This window comes from Takifugu rubripes, chromosome 12, assembly GCF_901000725.2.
Source record: "Takifugu rubripes chromosome 12, fTakRub1.2, whole genome shotgun sequence".
Lineage (NCBI taxonomy): Eukaryota > Metazoa > Chordata > Actinopteri > Tetraodontiformes > Tetraodontidae > Takifugu > Takifugu rubripes.
The window spans coordinates 10,702,044-10,720,066 of record NC_042296.1 but is presented as its reverse complement, the minus strand read 5'-3'; the positions used below and the strand labels follow the sequence as shown (position 1 = coordinate 10,720,066).

Here is an 18,023-nt window from a genome sequence, read left to right as displayed (position 1 = left end):
CGTCAAAGATTCTGTTAGATTATGTGATCGAAGGACCCCGCCCCCCATCCACCCCCCCCGAGTTAAAAGCACTGGACGTGACAGCTCTTTTTATCCTAACCACAGTTGCAGCGAATCATTTTAATGGTTTGAAACTAAAGACAAATCTTTATATCATTTAATAATCGCTGACTTTTAAAAACACACATATATATATATTTACACATTATTGTTCTATTTTCTTTCAGAAATGCACATTGTGCCGTGCAACTATCTTTGATCACGCAGACCAGTCAGACCAGTTACCAGCCACATTGGCGCCAGCTACGGTTCTACCGCCACCTACTGGTGAAATGTAGTCATTACCAGCATTAACGTCATACCTGGAAGGACTGTTCTTTTAAACAGGTGAGAGCAGGAACGTTCAGGAGTGACGTCAACGTCACCAGAGCGCCTCCAAGAGTCAAAACTGTAAGCAAATCAAGGTTGTGTTGGTAACTGGGACCATTATCTGGACACTATTGTTTGACCACATTGGCTTCCACCCATCCGCTTTGAATATGCAAACTTTACTACCCTTTTTATAACATTTGTATAACACTATACCATTATGCCCACTAGGATAAGGCTAGAAAAAGACATTAATATTCCAAATAATGTAAAGGTACCTTAAAAAAACTTAAATATGATCATAAAATCCCTATTAGTCCATGTTTTGGACATCACCCAGTCAAAGGCCTGCTGTTCTAAACACCCAAAGTCCCTGAAAACAAACACCCACCCACCCACACACACACACACAGCAGTGCTGAGGTCACCCAAGGTCAATGGGGTTTCACACAAGCTGACTAGTGTCAGTGAAACAAACAGGAACAAACAGCAAGAGGGAACAGAAATGTGAGTCGAGGCTCAGATGCTTCCATTAAACTGTCGGCTAATAAAATTAAAACAGGCAGCAATGTTTCACCTGAGTAACTGAGAGTTTCACGCATCATTGAAGCTCAAACATGCGTTTTGTTTCAGGGTGTGTGTGTATGCGTGTGTGTGTGTGTGTGTGTGTGTGTGTGTGTGTGTGTGTGTCACAGTTCAGTTCACTGAAGCGACAGTTGAGCAGATGTGAGTAACTGTCGGTATTTGCCTCACCTTTATTCCACATGCATGAATTGGGCACAACTATGTTTTAATGTCCAACAAACAATGAGTCTTTATTTACTGAAGAACATCTGAAACACACAAACACATAAAAAATGTGCTAAGATGTGTTGCTGCAAAGGCGGAAGCAATAACATCACAAATGGAGCTATCACAGTACATTTAAAATGACCGGCCAGCAGACAACAGGAATCTACATGGCCATAAAAAACGTGCTGTCTGACATATATTTGAAAAGTTTAGAGCCCAGGAAGTGGGGCCAAAATAGAGCCAATTATAATCAAAACTTGATTATACGAGACAAAATCATGGTGGAATGAAGGCGTTTAAACCCAAATTTGACCTCTGAATCACTGTTTCTGTGATAAGGGCAAAGCTCCTGTGTGCTGATAAATAAACTGATTATTTGGATATAATTTTCATTTTCCTCTCCGCCACACGATTCCTCCTGTGTTCGGAACAGATGTCATTATTAAACCACCACAAAAAGTCCCCAGAGGAGTGCTGAAACTGTAAATGTAATGGGGAAAAACTGAGAAAAGAAACAAAGAAGAAAGAATCAGTCATGCTAATGAAATGCAGGGTGCACCATTTAAAGAACCGCAATGGTTGTACCTGCAGACATTTAGTTTTGCATGAGTGATGTGTTGCCTCTGCTCTTTCAGCTCCACTCCATCTCTCTCCTGTCCTTTTGTTTTATTATAAACAGTCCTGCTTAAACTCTAATCTAATCAGACCTCATGCCTATATAAAATACAGTCATGCATTCGCTCTTTAGGGCTCCCCTGCTGCATTGCAGAGCCGACACAGCGCAGACATTTTAAGTTAATGCTTTTTACAATGCCCCCGGGTGCTATTGAAGAAGTGGGCATGGCTGTTTGGAGATACGGCGGGTTCATTTCACTCACAGGAGTTTTGAAAAATCTAATAGCGCACATTGCATGTGCAGGAGGTGCACAACAACAACAACAACGTTCACATTTTTCACAAGATCGTCCCAACACGAGCAACGCAGGAATATCACATGACATATTAGGTCATATATGCCAGCGCTTCCTGTCTCTGTTTTCAATCCTTTCCTTTGTCTTCACGTCTCCAACAGAACCTGCACAACAAACCAGTTCACCCAGAGGTGAGACGCAGCCGACGCCAAGTTCAGAATCTAATCTAAAATCTGCACGTCCCTGCCTCGTGCCCTGTTTTTCACGCCTTCCCATGTGCAGTTGATCGATTATTGATCACCTGACCTGCTGACAGCTGCTTCTAGTTTTATTAATGGTGAAGCGACAGGAAAAGCATACAGAGAAAACAGAAATCATAAATAAAACCATACAAATTATCCCACAGAAATCCAAAGATTGCAAAGTGTCTGGCATCGCTTATTTAAATGTAAATGAAAACTAAAACATCTGTTCCTTTAAACTACTGTACACTTGTGCTTTGTGGTTCAAAGTTGGCTAAGCTGTCAACATTTGCATGAATACCTGTGTGCTTTGCATCCTGCCATGATTAGATGCTGCCGATGTGCAAGCACACTCGGGAAGTTATCCACGAGCAAAAGTAACAGAGATGTGCAGTTCTGGGAGACGGCAATCCGTTTTCCCCTCTAACACACCAACATGATGCCTCCACCCATCTAATGGCAGCAGGCTCACTAACCATATCACGAGTTTATAATAACCACATCACATCCATGCCGAATGAGGTAGAATGAAAAACTAACCTAATTTAGAGAGATACACGACTGTGTGAGTACTAGGGTGTCCCCTGAGATGAGGCTGCGATTGAGGGAGCCGTGTGCTGCACTCCCAGCATGCTCTGTGAGCGTGTAATGGTCTTAATTATCATTTAGCATGGCAGCCTCATTGACAGAGTACCCAGCCAGTGATAATACAGTGGAGCAGAAGCTGGTAGAGAGAAGTTGTGTCTATAGATCAACACTTAAAGGCACAAGTACACACAGAAAATAGTAGCAAATGTATCTAACACACACACACGAGACAGTGAACCTCTAACAGGATACCCAGAGGTGTATTGCGAGTCACACACACACACACACACACACACACACACACACACACACATACACACACACGCACGCGCACACACAAAGTTCCAGGCAGCTGAGTGACATCTCTCTCTCTCTGAATTAGTCACGATGAATGATGTGTAACCAACCATGGCTCGTTCTGGCTGGGGAGATATCTAATTCACTTTGTTTAATTAGTCAAAAGTAGTAGAGCATGCTCTCCCTCCCCAAACATGCTCTCTCATTGCAGCGCATCCGCAGCCCGTGCCTAAAACAGACGAGCCCCCCCCCTGATTGTGCCAAATTGTTGGATATCTCACCTGCCGGGATGGAGGATATCTGACGCTCCCTTTCTCCTGCTTCCTCTCACAGGAGCGGTGCACAGCGAGCAGCCGACCTCCACAGGTGGAGCGCAGCCGGAGGAGGACCGCTGAGCCCCGAATGCAACTTTGGAATTCTACAAGATTGCTTGAAGACTTTAGAATTCATCTTTTCTGCCTGAACCAGCTTTTAGAAAACTTTGAGGTACAGTGAAGATATATTTGATATATTTCCTTTGTGCCTTTTCAACATACAAAGCTCACTTAATACTGTTGCATCACAATACATAGAATTTTTTTTTTTAAAAAAGAATGCCAGTCTAGTAAATACTGTATTATTCTGTACCATAAGGTGGTGACTATGTTCCGTGCTATTAATATAGGCTGTATTCAGTAATCCATTACTGTATTAATACTCTGCTGGTAACAGACAGCAGACATTTATCAGTTGTATATAGCAGTATAGCTATAGTAGTATAGTATAGTAGTATAGCTCACAACATCACCACCTGGAGCATGTCTTGTATAAAATGTAGACTAGCATAGTGGGAAAAAGTAGGTTATACTATAGTACTATAGTATTTAGTATTTACTAAATTTCTGTGCAATATTTCTAGCAAATGTTATAATGAAACATCAGCATTCAAAAATTAATATCCCAGCCTTTTCCACCTTCTCCCACTTTGTTACCATGGAGAGCTCCAATGCCCTAAAGACAATAATAAGTGCGTGCACCGCATGCGGCAGAAAATAATAAATAGATTTATGCGCAATTGTCACATTTAATACATTTACGGAGCGCGCTAGTGAATTCATTATTACACCATATGCTAATGCATCTGGGTAACGTATTTATGAGCCTGCGTGTGCGTGTGGGGGTGTGCGCCTCCCCTTTCTCTCTCTCTCTCTCTCTCCAAGTGCAACCAACTGCTGTCCCGGAGTCAGTAACATAATATATGAGAGAGGATGGGCGCCTGGAGCTCTGAGCGCTGCATTGTTCTCGGCTGATCCCGATCCAGAGCGTCTCCCACCGCTCCGAACTTGCGCACGACGCAATTATCCGGAAACCAACGCAAACTATTTGGTGACCACGGAGAGAATTATTCTATTTTTGAGCAAACGTTCAGCGCAGAAGGACGCGTGCGGCAGAAGCGTTTCGCCTCCGTCACCGGAGATCAATGGAAGCGGTGGACAACATATGGACCCGGCCGACGGCTACAGGAGCGGCTTGTTGAGGCGTGATGGCAGGTCAGACGTGCGCGCTGTGCCGAAAGAAACAGGTTGGTTACGTCCCGATAAAACTTCAGAATCAGACGTGGGACGATTAGTTTGCGTTACCGGATGAAGAGGAACTGAAAGGGCTCAGAGCAGCGCGCCAAATGACAGCGGGTTTATCATGGGAAACTGTGCTCTAACCTTCCCTGGACTTTTACTGGATTTAGAGATTCATCTCTTTCGCTGCCTCTGGCTGAAGGTCATCTCTGGATAGCCCTCAGAACGCTGTGTGTGTCAATATTGTGCTTTCTTCGTTGCTTTTGTATCAGATATGCAGGACAATCAGCTTTCAATTTTCTTAAAAAATGTACTCAACCGAATTCACGCTCAGTTTAATTTATTTGCTTTGACTGCGTTTGATCTTAAGCATCTGTGTCTCTGCATTAGTGTGAGCCCACAGATGGATGCCCTGTGTAATGGAGTCAAGAAACCTGAGGGCACTGATCCCACTGTAGACCCCCGACCCCCACCTGCCAAGCTGGCACGTCTGGAACAGAACGGAGCAGGCCCCTCGGGTCAGGAGCAGGGCAGCCAGGGGAGTCCTGTAGCCAAAAACCCCTGTGTGGCTCAGAAAGCCGCCGCGGTGAGGCCACAGAGCAGGAGCCTCCACAGCAGAGGTAGGCAGCAGGTTTTCCAGGAAATACCTGTTTAATAAGGCTTGAAATCACAGGTTGCCTTTGCTTTTGGTGGGAAAACTTGGATTCAGGGAGCTCGCTGCCCGTGTTCTGTGTGGTGGAGCACAAGGAAAACCCTCTGGAGAGGGAGAAGATAGAAGAACACGCCGAGTTTGTCTTGATCAAGAGAGATCTTCTGTTTAACCAGCTGATTGAGATGGCTCTGCTCACGCTGGGATACTCACACAGCTCCGCAGCGCAGGCAAAAGGTAAAACAGGAAATAAGGCTAGGAGCGGCGATGTGCCGCAGCTCTCCTCATCGCTTCTGGTTGTTTGTCTTCTTAGGGTTGATCCAGGTGGGCAAGTGGAACCCGCTTCCTCTGTCCTGTGTGACAGACGCTCCTGACGCCACTGTGGCCGATATGTTGCAGGACGTCCACCACGTTATCACTCTTAAAATCCAGCTGCACAGGTGGGTCACGCCTGTTCACCATCACCTTCTTCTCTTTTCTGACACCTTCTGAAGCCTTAGACTGCATCTGCTTCTAATCTGTGGTAAATATATCAAATAGCCAAAGAGCGTGGATCAAATCACAGCCAGAAAATTGGAAAAATTTTTTGTTTGCAGTTGCCAGAAGATAAAGTAAAATCTCATTTGATCAACTTTAATGAGGGATTATATGTGCTCAGTGCAATGAATATTAATGAACACAGAAAAACATTAAAAGTTATTTCCTGCAACACTGATAAATGTCAAGGGCCCTTTTTTATTTTACATACTTTAGTATTTTCATTGCTATGCCTCATATAGCATCCAGAATTTATTCTGGGCCTTCTTTGTTTGACCCGTCGTAGAACAGACTTAATGGCACAATGACTTGAAGGATGGTTAAAGGTGGATGCGTCTCTGGGTAATGTTATTATTTATCAGACTGTCTGCCGATGCCACCAAATTACATCTATAACATTTATATCTGTCTGTCGGACTGGAACCTGGTTCTGTGGGCTGCTGCCCGTTACTTCATTCCAGACATTAGGCGAGAAATTGCATTTTCAAAAGGAAAATACGCCCATTTTGACAAATGTACTTCTTTTAAATTACCATCAATCAGCCTGTAACAATCAGCAATCATACTGAATGAGCCCGGGAAAATCATTCAAATTGACCGGAGACTAAATTACGGTTTTAGCTAAATGTCGATGACATGATTTAAGGTACTGTCAAGTAAATATTGTTCTTTATGTTCTTTTTAAAGTTGTCAGATCGCAAAATTTTAGTTTAATCTGTTCTTTGTTTAGCTGTCCCAAACTGGAGGACCTGCCAGCTGAGCAGTGGAGTCACTCCACCGTGAGAAATGCTCTAAAGGAACTCCTCAAGGACATGAACCAGAGCACCTTAGCCAAGGAGTGCCCACTTTCCCAGGTACGGCGGGAAAGGGGGAATTTGGGTTCATTGCGTGTCTGATATTTTTGCCCTTCCTTGTGCCGCAAACAGGCACGTTCGCCTTAGCACGAAGCCGACCGAGCGTGCAGCGCGGACCAATATTTAGACAGGAAGTCCAGATGCAGAGGAAGATAAGGTGTGAGGGGAGAGCGTGAGGGGGGGAACAGATAGAGAGATGCTTATCTCTTTAAAAGCCTTACCGCCTGCTTGGGCTGCTTCCTATCTTGATTCCTTTTTCCGCTGCCAAACCTGTCAGACTCAGCCTTTCTCTCCCTCCCTCCCCACCTCCGTATCTGTCCATCTTTGTCACTCACTCACTCCCCCCCCATCACCCACTCCAGACAGATTCAGCAAAAGTCTCCAAATCTGGCTTCAAAATCTCCATTTAAGACGTCTTTAATTAAACAGCGGCAGAAATCATTTCACATTAATGACGCGGTATCTGGGGAAGGTCTCTTTATGAATAATACTAATTATCATCTTAGTCTTTCTGTTATTTTTGCCGGGGGCTGCGAAGGACATGCACTGTTTGATATAAAACAAAATGCACATAATCTCCCCCTTCCTTCCTTCTCTGCACATCTGATGCAAGCCAGTCCTCCCTCCCCCTTCTTTCTCTCTTTTTCTCTCCTATCAGTCTTTTTACCCCTTCTCTTGTTTGCGAGAAGCAGATTAAAATAAATATGAGAAGATGAAAGATGTAATCAGATGGAAAGATTGCAGAAGAGGACGGTCTTCGGGGAAAACTGTGTTGTGTGTGTATGAGCGTGTGTGTGTGTGTTTGCGTGAGTGAGACAGACAGGCAGAGAGTCTCTGATGACCTCTAATTTTTATTTATTTGTTTTTGTTTTTTTTTACAGCTATGCGCATACATACAGCACGGGGGCAAAGGCGTGTGCACACATACATCCATCCATACATGCAGCACACGCACTCATTTGTCTTTATTATCCTATTTACCTGGGGGTCTTTTTAATAACACAGATCCGGGTTCATTAATATCAGATGTGTGAACAGCTGAGACAACCAGGCCGCCCATAGCAGGAGCTGAGAGAATGTAATGAATTTCTTTTGTCTGTTCCCCTCTGTTTCAGAGTATGATATCATCTATTGTAAATAGCACTTACTATGCAAATGTGTCAGCTGCCAAGTGTCAAGAGTTCGGTCGGTGGTACAAGCACTTCAAGAAGAACAAATGCTTCAAGGGTAAGTGTTCCGAGTCCAGACTACCCGCCCCGAATGTGGCTGATGCCACTTACATGTCAATCCACGCTAGAAAGGAATAAAACCTATAAGCAGGATGCATATTAAGCAGAAGATGCTCGAATGCTGCAATTAAAGTTGAAGTTTAGGTCACAGAAGAGGTAACCAACCCAGAATACACTTTATTCCACAATTTGTGGCTGAGGTCTCGAATAAATCTGTGAATTCTTTATTCTTACACTCCTGGAAAATAGCACATGTTAAAAGATACAATTAAAATGTTTTTTACATCATTTGCGTATCGTGTTGCCGAGTTTTGGAACTACCAAAATGTCCTCTGACTTACTGGGTGAAAGACTTCTTCAGACACTTTTCGGTGGCTAGAGAAAAGCTTTGCACTGCGTTAGCTTCCATTTGGGGTTGATGAATGATGCGTTTCTTTCTGCTACAACAGAGATCGACAGCTTCTCTGATCAGCCGCCACACATGCCCCTCACCCAGCAGCCAATCACATGTAGCCCGGCAGACCAGAGCTCCACCCTCCTCTTGTCTCGAGGGGAAGTAGCCAACATTTGTGGCCGCCCCCCCCTCAGCCTGCACCCCCACAGGTTGGTACCGCAGCCCCTTGGCCCCCAAATGGTCAACCAGCAGCTTGTGATGGCCCAGTTTCTCAACCAGCAGTATGCTGTTAGCCGCATGCTAGCTGGTCAGGGCATCTCCCCATCCCCGCAGCAGTACCTCAACCATCCGCCAGCTGGACGGGCTCCTGCTAAAGTCTTCTCCAAACCGCCTGATTGTCCAGTCTCGCAGAAGGTACACTGTGACACGGGGGGAGGGCCTGTAACTGGGCTGCAAAACCAGGCACCAACGGGGCCTTCTGTGGGACCGACAGACGTACCAGGCGACATCTACCACTGTGTGAGGGAAGAACTGAAGAGGGCAGGCATCTCGCAGGCAATCTTTGCCCGGGTTGCCTTTAATAGGACTCAGGTACGGAGCCCACGCCTCTCATTGACTGTGTTTTAGGGGTTGGCATTGCAGGTGTGTGAGTATGTGCATGACGGTTGGCATATTGAATGGCCTTTGCCGCAGTGCCCCCTCCCCCATGTAATGTGTGTTTGTGCCAGCTCTCTGCAGCACAACACTAGTGCCAACAGTAAAGCAGCTGTTGGGCCAGCTAATCACAAACCCTCAGAGAAATTCTGTCTCCAGCCATTCATCCATCTTACAGTCCCTCCATCTTGGCACCTTTTACTCGGCCAGCCCATCTGGCTAGTTCGCCTCTACCTATAACCAATAATCAATGCTTTTATCAAATTCCTTTTTTTTTCTTTTTCGAAATCTAAAATGCCGCATTATCTGTGCGCACCATCTTGCATGCAGTAACACACCCACAGAAATGGTGCTCAGAGGACCGGCTAAACCCATTGCTATTATTATTATTATTGCCGTCATTATAATTTTCATCACAGTAAGCAGAGTTAGTTATTATCCTCCCCCATGTTTCCTCGTTGCCAAGTCCAAGGTGCTTTTGTGCCAGCCATACAAGTCGGGCACGGAGCCAAGATGTCATATAGACATGAGGCGAGCATTCTTCATTTGGCAATTCGCATTGTTCACTCCGTCTGTTTGGAAGGCGGGGGTTCTGCCGGGTGGATCCGAAGATGATCCATGATTTGAATAAAAAGGCCGTTTCCTCTCTTTCGGTCTTCCACACTAGTGTGAAATCTGGTTTTATTTTAAGGGAAGGAGCCCTAGAATTAGCCTGGGATATTTGAAGGCTTTACTGCTTAGAGATCCATCTAGAATAATGCAGGCTTGACAGGAGAGAAGTGCTCTTAGCGCTGACTTGGAACTGGCACTTTGTCATTTACAGCTTTGAAAAAATAAATCAGGAGAACATGAAAATGAGATCCTGGGTTATATATGAGGACCCGTTGCAAAAATCCCTTAACTGGGAGCTTGAGGTTATTCTCTGGTGTAGGTATTTCTTCTTCGTCTTTAAACGAATTGCTGAAAACGTCGGGGTTTTCTGGATTGTGATGCGTTTAACATTAAACTGAGCCGTGCGTCCAACAGGGGCTGCTGTCAGAGATCCTGCGGAAGGAGGAGGATCCTGTACACGCCTCCCAGTCTCTCCTGGTCAACCTGCGGGCCATGTACAGTTTTCTGCAGCTCCCCGAGGCCGAGAGGGAGCGCATTTACCAGGAGGAGAAGGACAGAAGTCTGACTGGATTCACCCCCACCTGCAATAAGACGCCACCCAGACCAACACAGGTTCACAAATCCTTTGCAAATGTAAAAAAAAAAAAAGAATCAATAACCAATCGGAGGATATCAAGTAAATCCTACCTATGACCTGGCCACCGTAGAGTCTGGCAATCGTATTGATTATACATACAAACTGCAGTCATGCTTTATTAAATCTGGAGAGACTTTTTTAGAATTATTTGAGGGAAAATCTATTATCTAATCTTTGAAAATGCAGGGCAGAGCCAGAGTTGTATCTGCTCCCTATCGAATTAATTTCCAGCAAATGTCCCCTTAGATAGATCCCCACTATGTCTCACTTAAAAACCTAATTATCCCGTCCCCTTGTCCATCGTTCAGGCGAGACTGTCCCCGGTTATTGGAGACAGAGGGCTGAGGACAGACAGCTGCGTTCTCAATGTCAGTGCTTCGATCTACGAGGAGATTCAGCACGAGATGAAGAGAGCGAAGGTGTCGCAGGCGCTGTTTGCAAAGGTCGCCGCCTCCAAGAGTCAGGTATAATCAATATTAAACACATCTGCATGCATATTTAACCAGTGGCTAATTCTTGAAACAGTGACATGCCGTGTGTGCGCGCGCACGTGAGTGTGCGCATCTGTACTCATGAGCCCAGATAATCAACCAGCAGCTGTACTCTGCAGAGGACTATCATCAGTGCATCAGACTGCTATTGTGTCCTAAATTATCACTTTAATAGTCGCCATACATAAACACATGCACACAACACTTATTTGTGCACACAGACGAGCATGTGCGAGCGCGCCATGCCACAAACACACAGCAGCAAACAAACGCTCGGATACACGCATACACGCAGGCATGATTTGACTGTTTATTGTTCTCGTTTTTATGGCCGCCCCATAAGCTTGTTATTGCCTTTTGTTTTGAGGATAATTTCCCTTCATGGAATGGGGGGATTTTAGCTATCTCATTTTCTCTTCATCCCATGAACGTCTCCAATTTTCACCATTCCTTTCCATCTCTACAGCGTTTCTTTCGTTTCATTTTGTTTTTCCATCGCGCAAATGTTTGGAGGTCAGTCGGCGGTCACGGCGGTACAGACAGGTGGTCCAAAACCCCCGAGGTACTTTCCTTTCACAATGTTCTCCCTCTCTCCTCTCTCTTTCCATATTTCCCGGCTGTTTGGCACACAGAACCGGGCTGGATCTCTTCTTTCTATCTGCACTGTGCATCTGGATGGTATTGTGTGCTAGACTTGGGCTGGGGCCAGACGTACGTGCATGAGAGTGGGTTTTTGTCAGTCTGCGTGAAAATGTAATCACTCTCCAGTTTGTGAATCTGAAACTAACTTGGCTTCGCCTCCCTAAATCTGCCACTCTCAAGTTTCAACCCTCCTGATTTAGGAAAAATCTTTACCCAGTAGAGGATTGTATTAGTAAATAGTCCCAATGAATTACAAAAGCAATCATTTTATGTCCACAGCAAAAGTAAATTATTGAATATTTGTACTTTATTGACCTTTACGTGCTCTATTTACACACCTCTTTGCAAAAAAAATGGGAAACCAGAATTCGGGACTTTATTGTGTAAAATCCTGATTATAGATTTGTATGGAATTTATTGTCCACCATATTTATATTTAGTTTTTATAACATCATGAGCCCACTGTAAAATAATTGATGTCAGTTTTAGATTTCTTCTAAATGTCCTCCCCAAGCATCATAAAGCGATTCCGTACCTGGAAATCCACTTGAAGTCCGTTAATCTGTATCAGTTAATTCTCTGGGCGTTCCTGCTTGTCATCATCAGCCACGTGCATTAAAAATTCCTTACCTTTGAAGCTGTTTCCTCCTCACATCAGCAACATTCAAGTCATGTACCTCATGAAATCAGCTGATTTCATCTGAACTAAATGAAAGGAAATGATATTCTTTAGGCATTGAATGAAAGCCCTTTTGTATACTCACAATATATCAGCCTACACACGTACACACCTGTATGTATGCAACCTATAAGTTCATCACCTCTGCAACCTGTAACGCTGCAGGCTCCTTACCTGGTCTCAACTCTGCACCTTCCTACAGAAGCATCTTTGAATCACGGTCCATAACCTGCAGTCCCTCGAGTACTCTCAAATAGGCATCGTGGGCCAGATTATACCGTCCAGATGTAATTTCTGTGCTCACCAACCCACCTGTGTCTGAAAGTGAAGGATTACGAAGGTGTTTATCTTCTGACTTTCGCCTCAGAGATTGTGAAGCTATTTTCATTGGACTAGCTAAAACCTTGTCCGAGCAAGAATGCAAAAAAACCTCTAATACAACATTCTGTGAACCATTTTCTGTTCACATCCCACTGTTTTTCACAGCTCACTTAGGCTGTAAAGTCATTGCTCCGGTAATGCACCATTGTGCCAGTGCTCACCACCATTCGAACACCTGGTCTTACAGGTAATGAGAGCTCCGTTTCAGACCGGTTGTTTGCGTGTTCAGCCAAAAACACAAAACCCATGAATTAATGACGCAATGTGTGTATCCCACTGTGCAGTGAGACCACAGGCTGCAAGGCAGAGCATGTACCCTCTAAATCTATCAAATAGCGATACCAGATGCATCCATTGAGCTCAAAAGTAGGCAAAAGCCTCAGTATTGAAAGGTAGGAGAAGAGATGCTTGTTTGCATAGAAATATGTATCGATTAATGCGCCAATCAAGAGAACTATTTGCTTAATTTGCATAGAGAATGGAGGTGTTTATTATTTAGTGACAGCGGGACATTAGGCAGGTTTTTTCGCCAAAGCATTCGAGTTTATCGCGGCAAATATATTTTTCTCCCTCATTCGCCTTGTCACATGAGCTCATACACATAAATCCGGGCATCGGAGTGCTCAACAACAGCGCCGGCATTTTCCTCTATAGACATAAAACAAGAGTTAGAATCAATATAGCTTATCTTTTATGTGTGTGTGTGTGTTTCTGGTTGTGTCGCAGGGCTGGCTGTGTGAGCTGCTGCGCTGGAAGGAGGACCCCAGCCCCGAGAACAGAACACTGTGGGAGAACCTCTGCATGATCCGCCGATTCCTCAGCTTGTCTCAGGCGGAACGAGACGCCATATACGAGCAGGAGAGCAGCAACGCGGCAGCTCAGCAGCACTGCACCGACAGGCTCAACCTGCTCAGCAATGACAGCACACTGGTGAGGACACGAGGACAAGATAGCTGAAAAAGATAACACAATAACTTCTGCTCACAAACAGATATACTGATACTTAGAGATATTGCTTGAGGAAAAATCCATTTTTTATTATTACTTGATACAAGATTTGTTACCAGATATAGAATGAACGGATTGGACTTTAATAAAAGCGAGCCGCAAGAGCTAGAAGACAAATAAGGTGTGATTTTCAGCTTAGGGCGTTTGTGTGGAGTTTACATGTTGTTTTATTGTTTATGAGCTTTATGGTATGTGCAGTTGGCATGATGGTTGGATGGATGGATGGATGGATGGATGGATGATGGGTGGATGGATAGATGGATGGATGATGGGTGGATGGATGGATGGATGGATGGATGATGGGTGGATGGATGGATGGATGGATGGATGGATGGATGGATGGATGATGGATGGATGGATGATGGATGGATGGATGGATGGATGGCTGGGTGGATGATGGGTGGATGGATGGATGATGGATGGATGGATGATTGGTGGATGGATGGATGGATGGATGATGGATGGATGGATGGATGATGGGTGGATGGATGGATGATGGATGGATGGATGGATGATGGTTGGATGGATGATGGGTGGATGGATGGATGATGGTTGGATGGATGGATGGATGATGGGTGGATGGATGGATGATGGGTGAATGGATGGTGGATGGATGGATGGATGGATGGATGGGTGGATGGATGGTGGATGGGTGGATGGATGGCTGATGGATGGATGGATGGTGGATGATGGATGGATGGATGGATGGATGGATGGATGGATGGATGGTGGATGGATGGATGGATGGATGGATGGATGGATGGATGGATGGTGGATGGATGGATGGATGGATGGATGGATGGATGGATGGATGGATGGATGGATGGATGGATGATGGATGGATGGTGAGGTTGGCCATAGCTTCTAAACAGATCTCTGTGGAATGAAAATGCAGCAAAAGCAACAGCTAACCACCAAATATGTAACTAGAGGAGGGATAATGAACTCATTTTCCTTTCAGGTCATATAGAATACATATACTGAGGCGTTCACGTGCACTGGTTCGTCTGTGGCACATTTTCAGCATATTTTCATACAACTGATCCAGTCCAGTCAACACAAAGTGTCAAACCTTTGTAAATGTTAACTGGGACACTGAATCATGAGCCTGGTTGTCTTTAGACTGATTTTAATTGTTTTGAGCCTGACTTGAGTTAAATTATACTTATTTTCATTACTAATATTTCTGGCAGCTATATGTGTGGTCTTTATGTTTTTTTCTTTCTATTTCTGGATCAATTTAAAGACATAAAAGTGTTGTTTTTTTGTACTGTAATTGCTTCCAATCTCTCTCCACCTCTCAACAGTACCAACGCAACTCTCCACTGCAGCAGCACCACCACCATCTTCAGCCCCATCAACCCCTGCAGCCTGAAGCAGTGCCTCATCTGTCACCACGGCAACCGTGTGCTGCATCACCAGCTGAGTGTGAGGCTGGAGGCAACTGGGGGCACACGAGAGTGTGCTTACAGGGCCGGGGAAGCAGCAGTCATGATAACGGGGAGCGTAAAGACTGGGATGAAAGGGGGAGGGCGGAGAGGAGCGGTTTGGGAGGGGACTGGGGTTGTACTGGAAGGCTGAGTGACAGGTGTACAGAAAGCAAAGAGACACGAGATGGATGCATGGATGATGACGAGGTTCATGAGCATGCTGGGGCCAGCAAGGAGGGCAAGTTTAAGCTCGCTATGAAGTGGTCTGGTGTGAGGGATGAGGACCAGCACAGGTCCGAGGTTTGTTTAGAGGCAAACGAGGGCCAATGTGGCGATGAGGCCCAAGGCGAGGGGTTGACGGTATCCCATGAAGCACTAGGAATCCTGCAGAGCTTTATTCAGGATGTGGGCCTGGACCCGGATGAGGAGGCGGTCCACACTCTGTCAGCCCAGCTGGGTCTGCCCATACACACCATCCGAACTTTTTTCAACAGCCAGGACCACGAGCAGTACCAGCACACCAGCGACATCCTCAAACAGAGTCCGGAGACCCAGCGAGGCAGCACAGAGCCGAAACCTCCCCAGAGAGACACGACGGCGGAAAGCGAAGGGGAGGAAAGCGACGGGGAGAATAAAACAAAGGAGACGGAGGAGAAGAAGGAAGCAGGAAATGAAGCAAGCAAGATAATCATTTTGAAAGAATCTGATGTTGGCACTCAGACCATCGCCCCTGTGAAGGAGGAGCAGGAGAGCAACATTTAATCCAGACACACGCCGGACAGAAGTGCTTTTGCTAGCAGGGCCGCTCACACATGCTGTGGAAAGATGGAACTTGACATGTTTATTACCTTTATAGATCAGTTTGTAAAGCTGCCCGTGCAAGGGCAGAAAGTAACTATTCCTACGTGTGCAAGCGCTGTCATTAAATGTCTCTTGTGTCTAAAATGGGTAAAAAGGAAACAAAAAAAAAAAGATCTCATCGTCGTGTTTTGTTGGCTGGTGTAAAGTTTGAGACCCAATGATGCCAGAAATGCCTTTTGAACGTGTTAACTGCCAACCTCTCACTTTCCTCGCCGCCGTTTGGGCCGCTTCCGTCACCGCTCACGAGGTTCTTGTTCGGGTTTGTCTTGTTTGTCATGTTGTGTTCAATTTGAACCCTCCTGGATTTGTTTTAAATTAAATGATCTGAATCTGGGGAAAGACGCATACGTAATGGGGGATCCTCCGTGCTTTGCTTCACCGCGGTGCTGTGGACTTTGGCAGTGAATTATTGTTCCCACTTTTCAACCTTTACTCAAGTTTTGTCAAAATGCAATTTGCTCCGCGGCACACCATAGTTTACAATTATATTTATATTGATGCATGACTATATACTTGCCAGAACAGCTATTCCATTGAGTGTCATTTTTACACATCTTCTTGTCGTCATGTGGTACCGATTTAACATTGTACATACAGCAGAGACGGAGGCATGAGGATGAAGCATTAGGAAAGTTCCCTGGAAAGTCGTTTTCTATCTTATAGCTGCCGCTGAGTGCACAAGAGGGAGCGCATAACCTCTAATGTCTCCAAAGACTCGAAAAGAAGTCTGAAGCGATTAACTGTTTAAATAAAACGTCAAGATTAAAACACAGCACTTTCAAAAACCTTGAGGCTCGTTCGTAATTCTGTTGTACATTTCAGCAGCATCATTTAAGGAAACTACCAATTCAATCCATTTTACGTCTGTGCCACGAGTTAAAATACTGTAAAATGAATAAAAGCACGTCTAAAAGACACACAAACGAGAAAAGAATAGAGGACCACACAAGTCTCATCCTAAAAAATGTTTAGAGGTGAGTTTGAAGAAGGATAGTGGGAGGGAGGTCGTTCCAGAGTTTGGCAGCTTTTGGGACAACCAACTGTAACTGGCTGCCACAGTAAAGACTTAAAGGGGTTTAAATCTTTAACAAGAAGACGAAGGAAAGGGGAAGCCAGTGTTCATGCCTGTTAAAAGACAAGCGGACGCATTCAGGACTAACTTTAAGCCTGACTGGAGGCCTGGTTAGCACCAATATTTAGCTGATTACAATAGTCCAAGCAGGCTGAGTCAAACATCATTACATATTAAATGTGCACTATAGAAACTATAGAACTGACCCCTTTGGTTGCACTGAGTCCTGAATTCTGCATTAGTTACTGTGCATCTAACCGAATATGTGAAAAATCTATAGGCTGCAAAAATCCTCTATTAAAGTGTTTCATGTGACCCATCTGGAGTTAGACGCATTCATGGCCACATGGCTCATTGTGCAGAAGAGCGGGGTTTGGATTCTCAAGCATTCGTTATGCATAATTTAGGTGCAATCTTCCGCTCACTGGCAAAATTTGCAGCTTGCTGAAGACCCACCCAAAATAGATTTCTCACTGGCCAAGTATCCAGAGGAACTGGCAGGAGCGGAGTGGCAGCCAGCTCATAAAAGAAACTTTAACAGTCTTGGCCTTCAATAAACCACAATCGGCTACTGTTTTAAAGACGCTTTTCTTCACATGCAGCCATTTTTATACAGACAACAGAATCTCTTCCCGACAGCGAACAGGATGTTCGAAACTCCTCGTGATTGACTGAGATCACACGGCGGCTGAAATATCTTGAAGGGCCAAACATGCTATTTGTGCTTTCCAGATATATAAAAGGTGCATGTTTTCACCCAAAGGAGCAAATAGAGCAGATGGCATTCGTACTTTTTACTGTTCCAATGTTGCACTGATATGTTGAGGGTGAAAAGCGTTTTGATCGGACCAGAAGGGGCGACAAGAAGCTCGTTTTATTATCGTAAATGCGTATTAGAGATTCACTCAATGGTTCTGATGTTCCTTCTGTGTTCTGTATAAAAATAGAACCATAATATGCTCCTTAAATACTTTCCTCTAATGAAATGATGAATAGTTCTCATTGTTTCCAGCCACCAGACAAAACTCTTCTGTACTGCTCCCGATCTCTGTAGCAGCAGGTCTGTGATGGTCACGCGTCCCTCAGTGCTTTATTATTTATCTTACACGTTTCTCTTTCTAGATTAAAACATTTAAACCAC

At 44.8% G+C, this 18,023-nt stretch overlaps 1 protein-coding gene across 6 annotated transcripts; it reads left to right on the top strand.

The window, feature by feature from the left end:
- Positions 1-3,462: 3,462 nt before the first annotated feature.
- On the top strand, positions 3,463-16,596 carry satb1a (SATB homeobox 1a). 6 transcript variants are annotated; one of them, XM_011609376.2, is made up of 12 exons: positions 3,463-3,685; positions 5,143-5,372; positions 5,462-5,638; positions 5,715-5,841; positions 6,669-6,792; positions 7,908-8,019; positions 8,471-9,006; positions 10,096-10,293; positions 10,627-10,782; positions 11,276-11,371; positions 13,238-13,441; positions 14,827-16,596. In XM_011609376.2, the coding sequence occupies exons 2-12, from the start codon at positions 5,156-5,158 to the stop codon at positions 15,709-15,711; spliced, it is 2,832 nt and encodes a 943-aa protein (XP_011607678.2). In that variant the 5' UTR covers positions 3,463-3,685; positions 5,143-5,155; the 3' UTR covers positions 15,712-16,596. The 6 variants fall into 6 exon arrangements, with proteins under 6 accessions (XP_011607678.2, XP_011607676.2, XP_011607677.2 ...); XM_011609374.2 differs by lacking the exon at positions 3,463-3,685 and adding an exon at positions 4,406-4,728; XM_011609375.2 differs by lacking the exon at positions 3,463-3,685 and adding an exon at positions 4,406-4,760.
- The last annotated feature ends 1,427 nt before the right edge of the window (positions 16,597-18,023 follow it).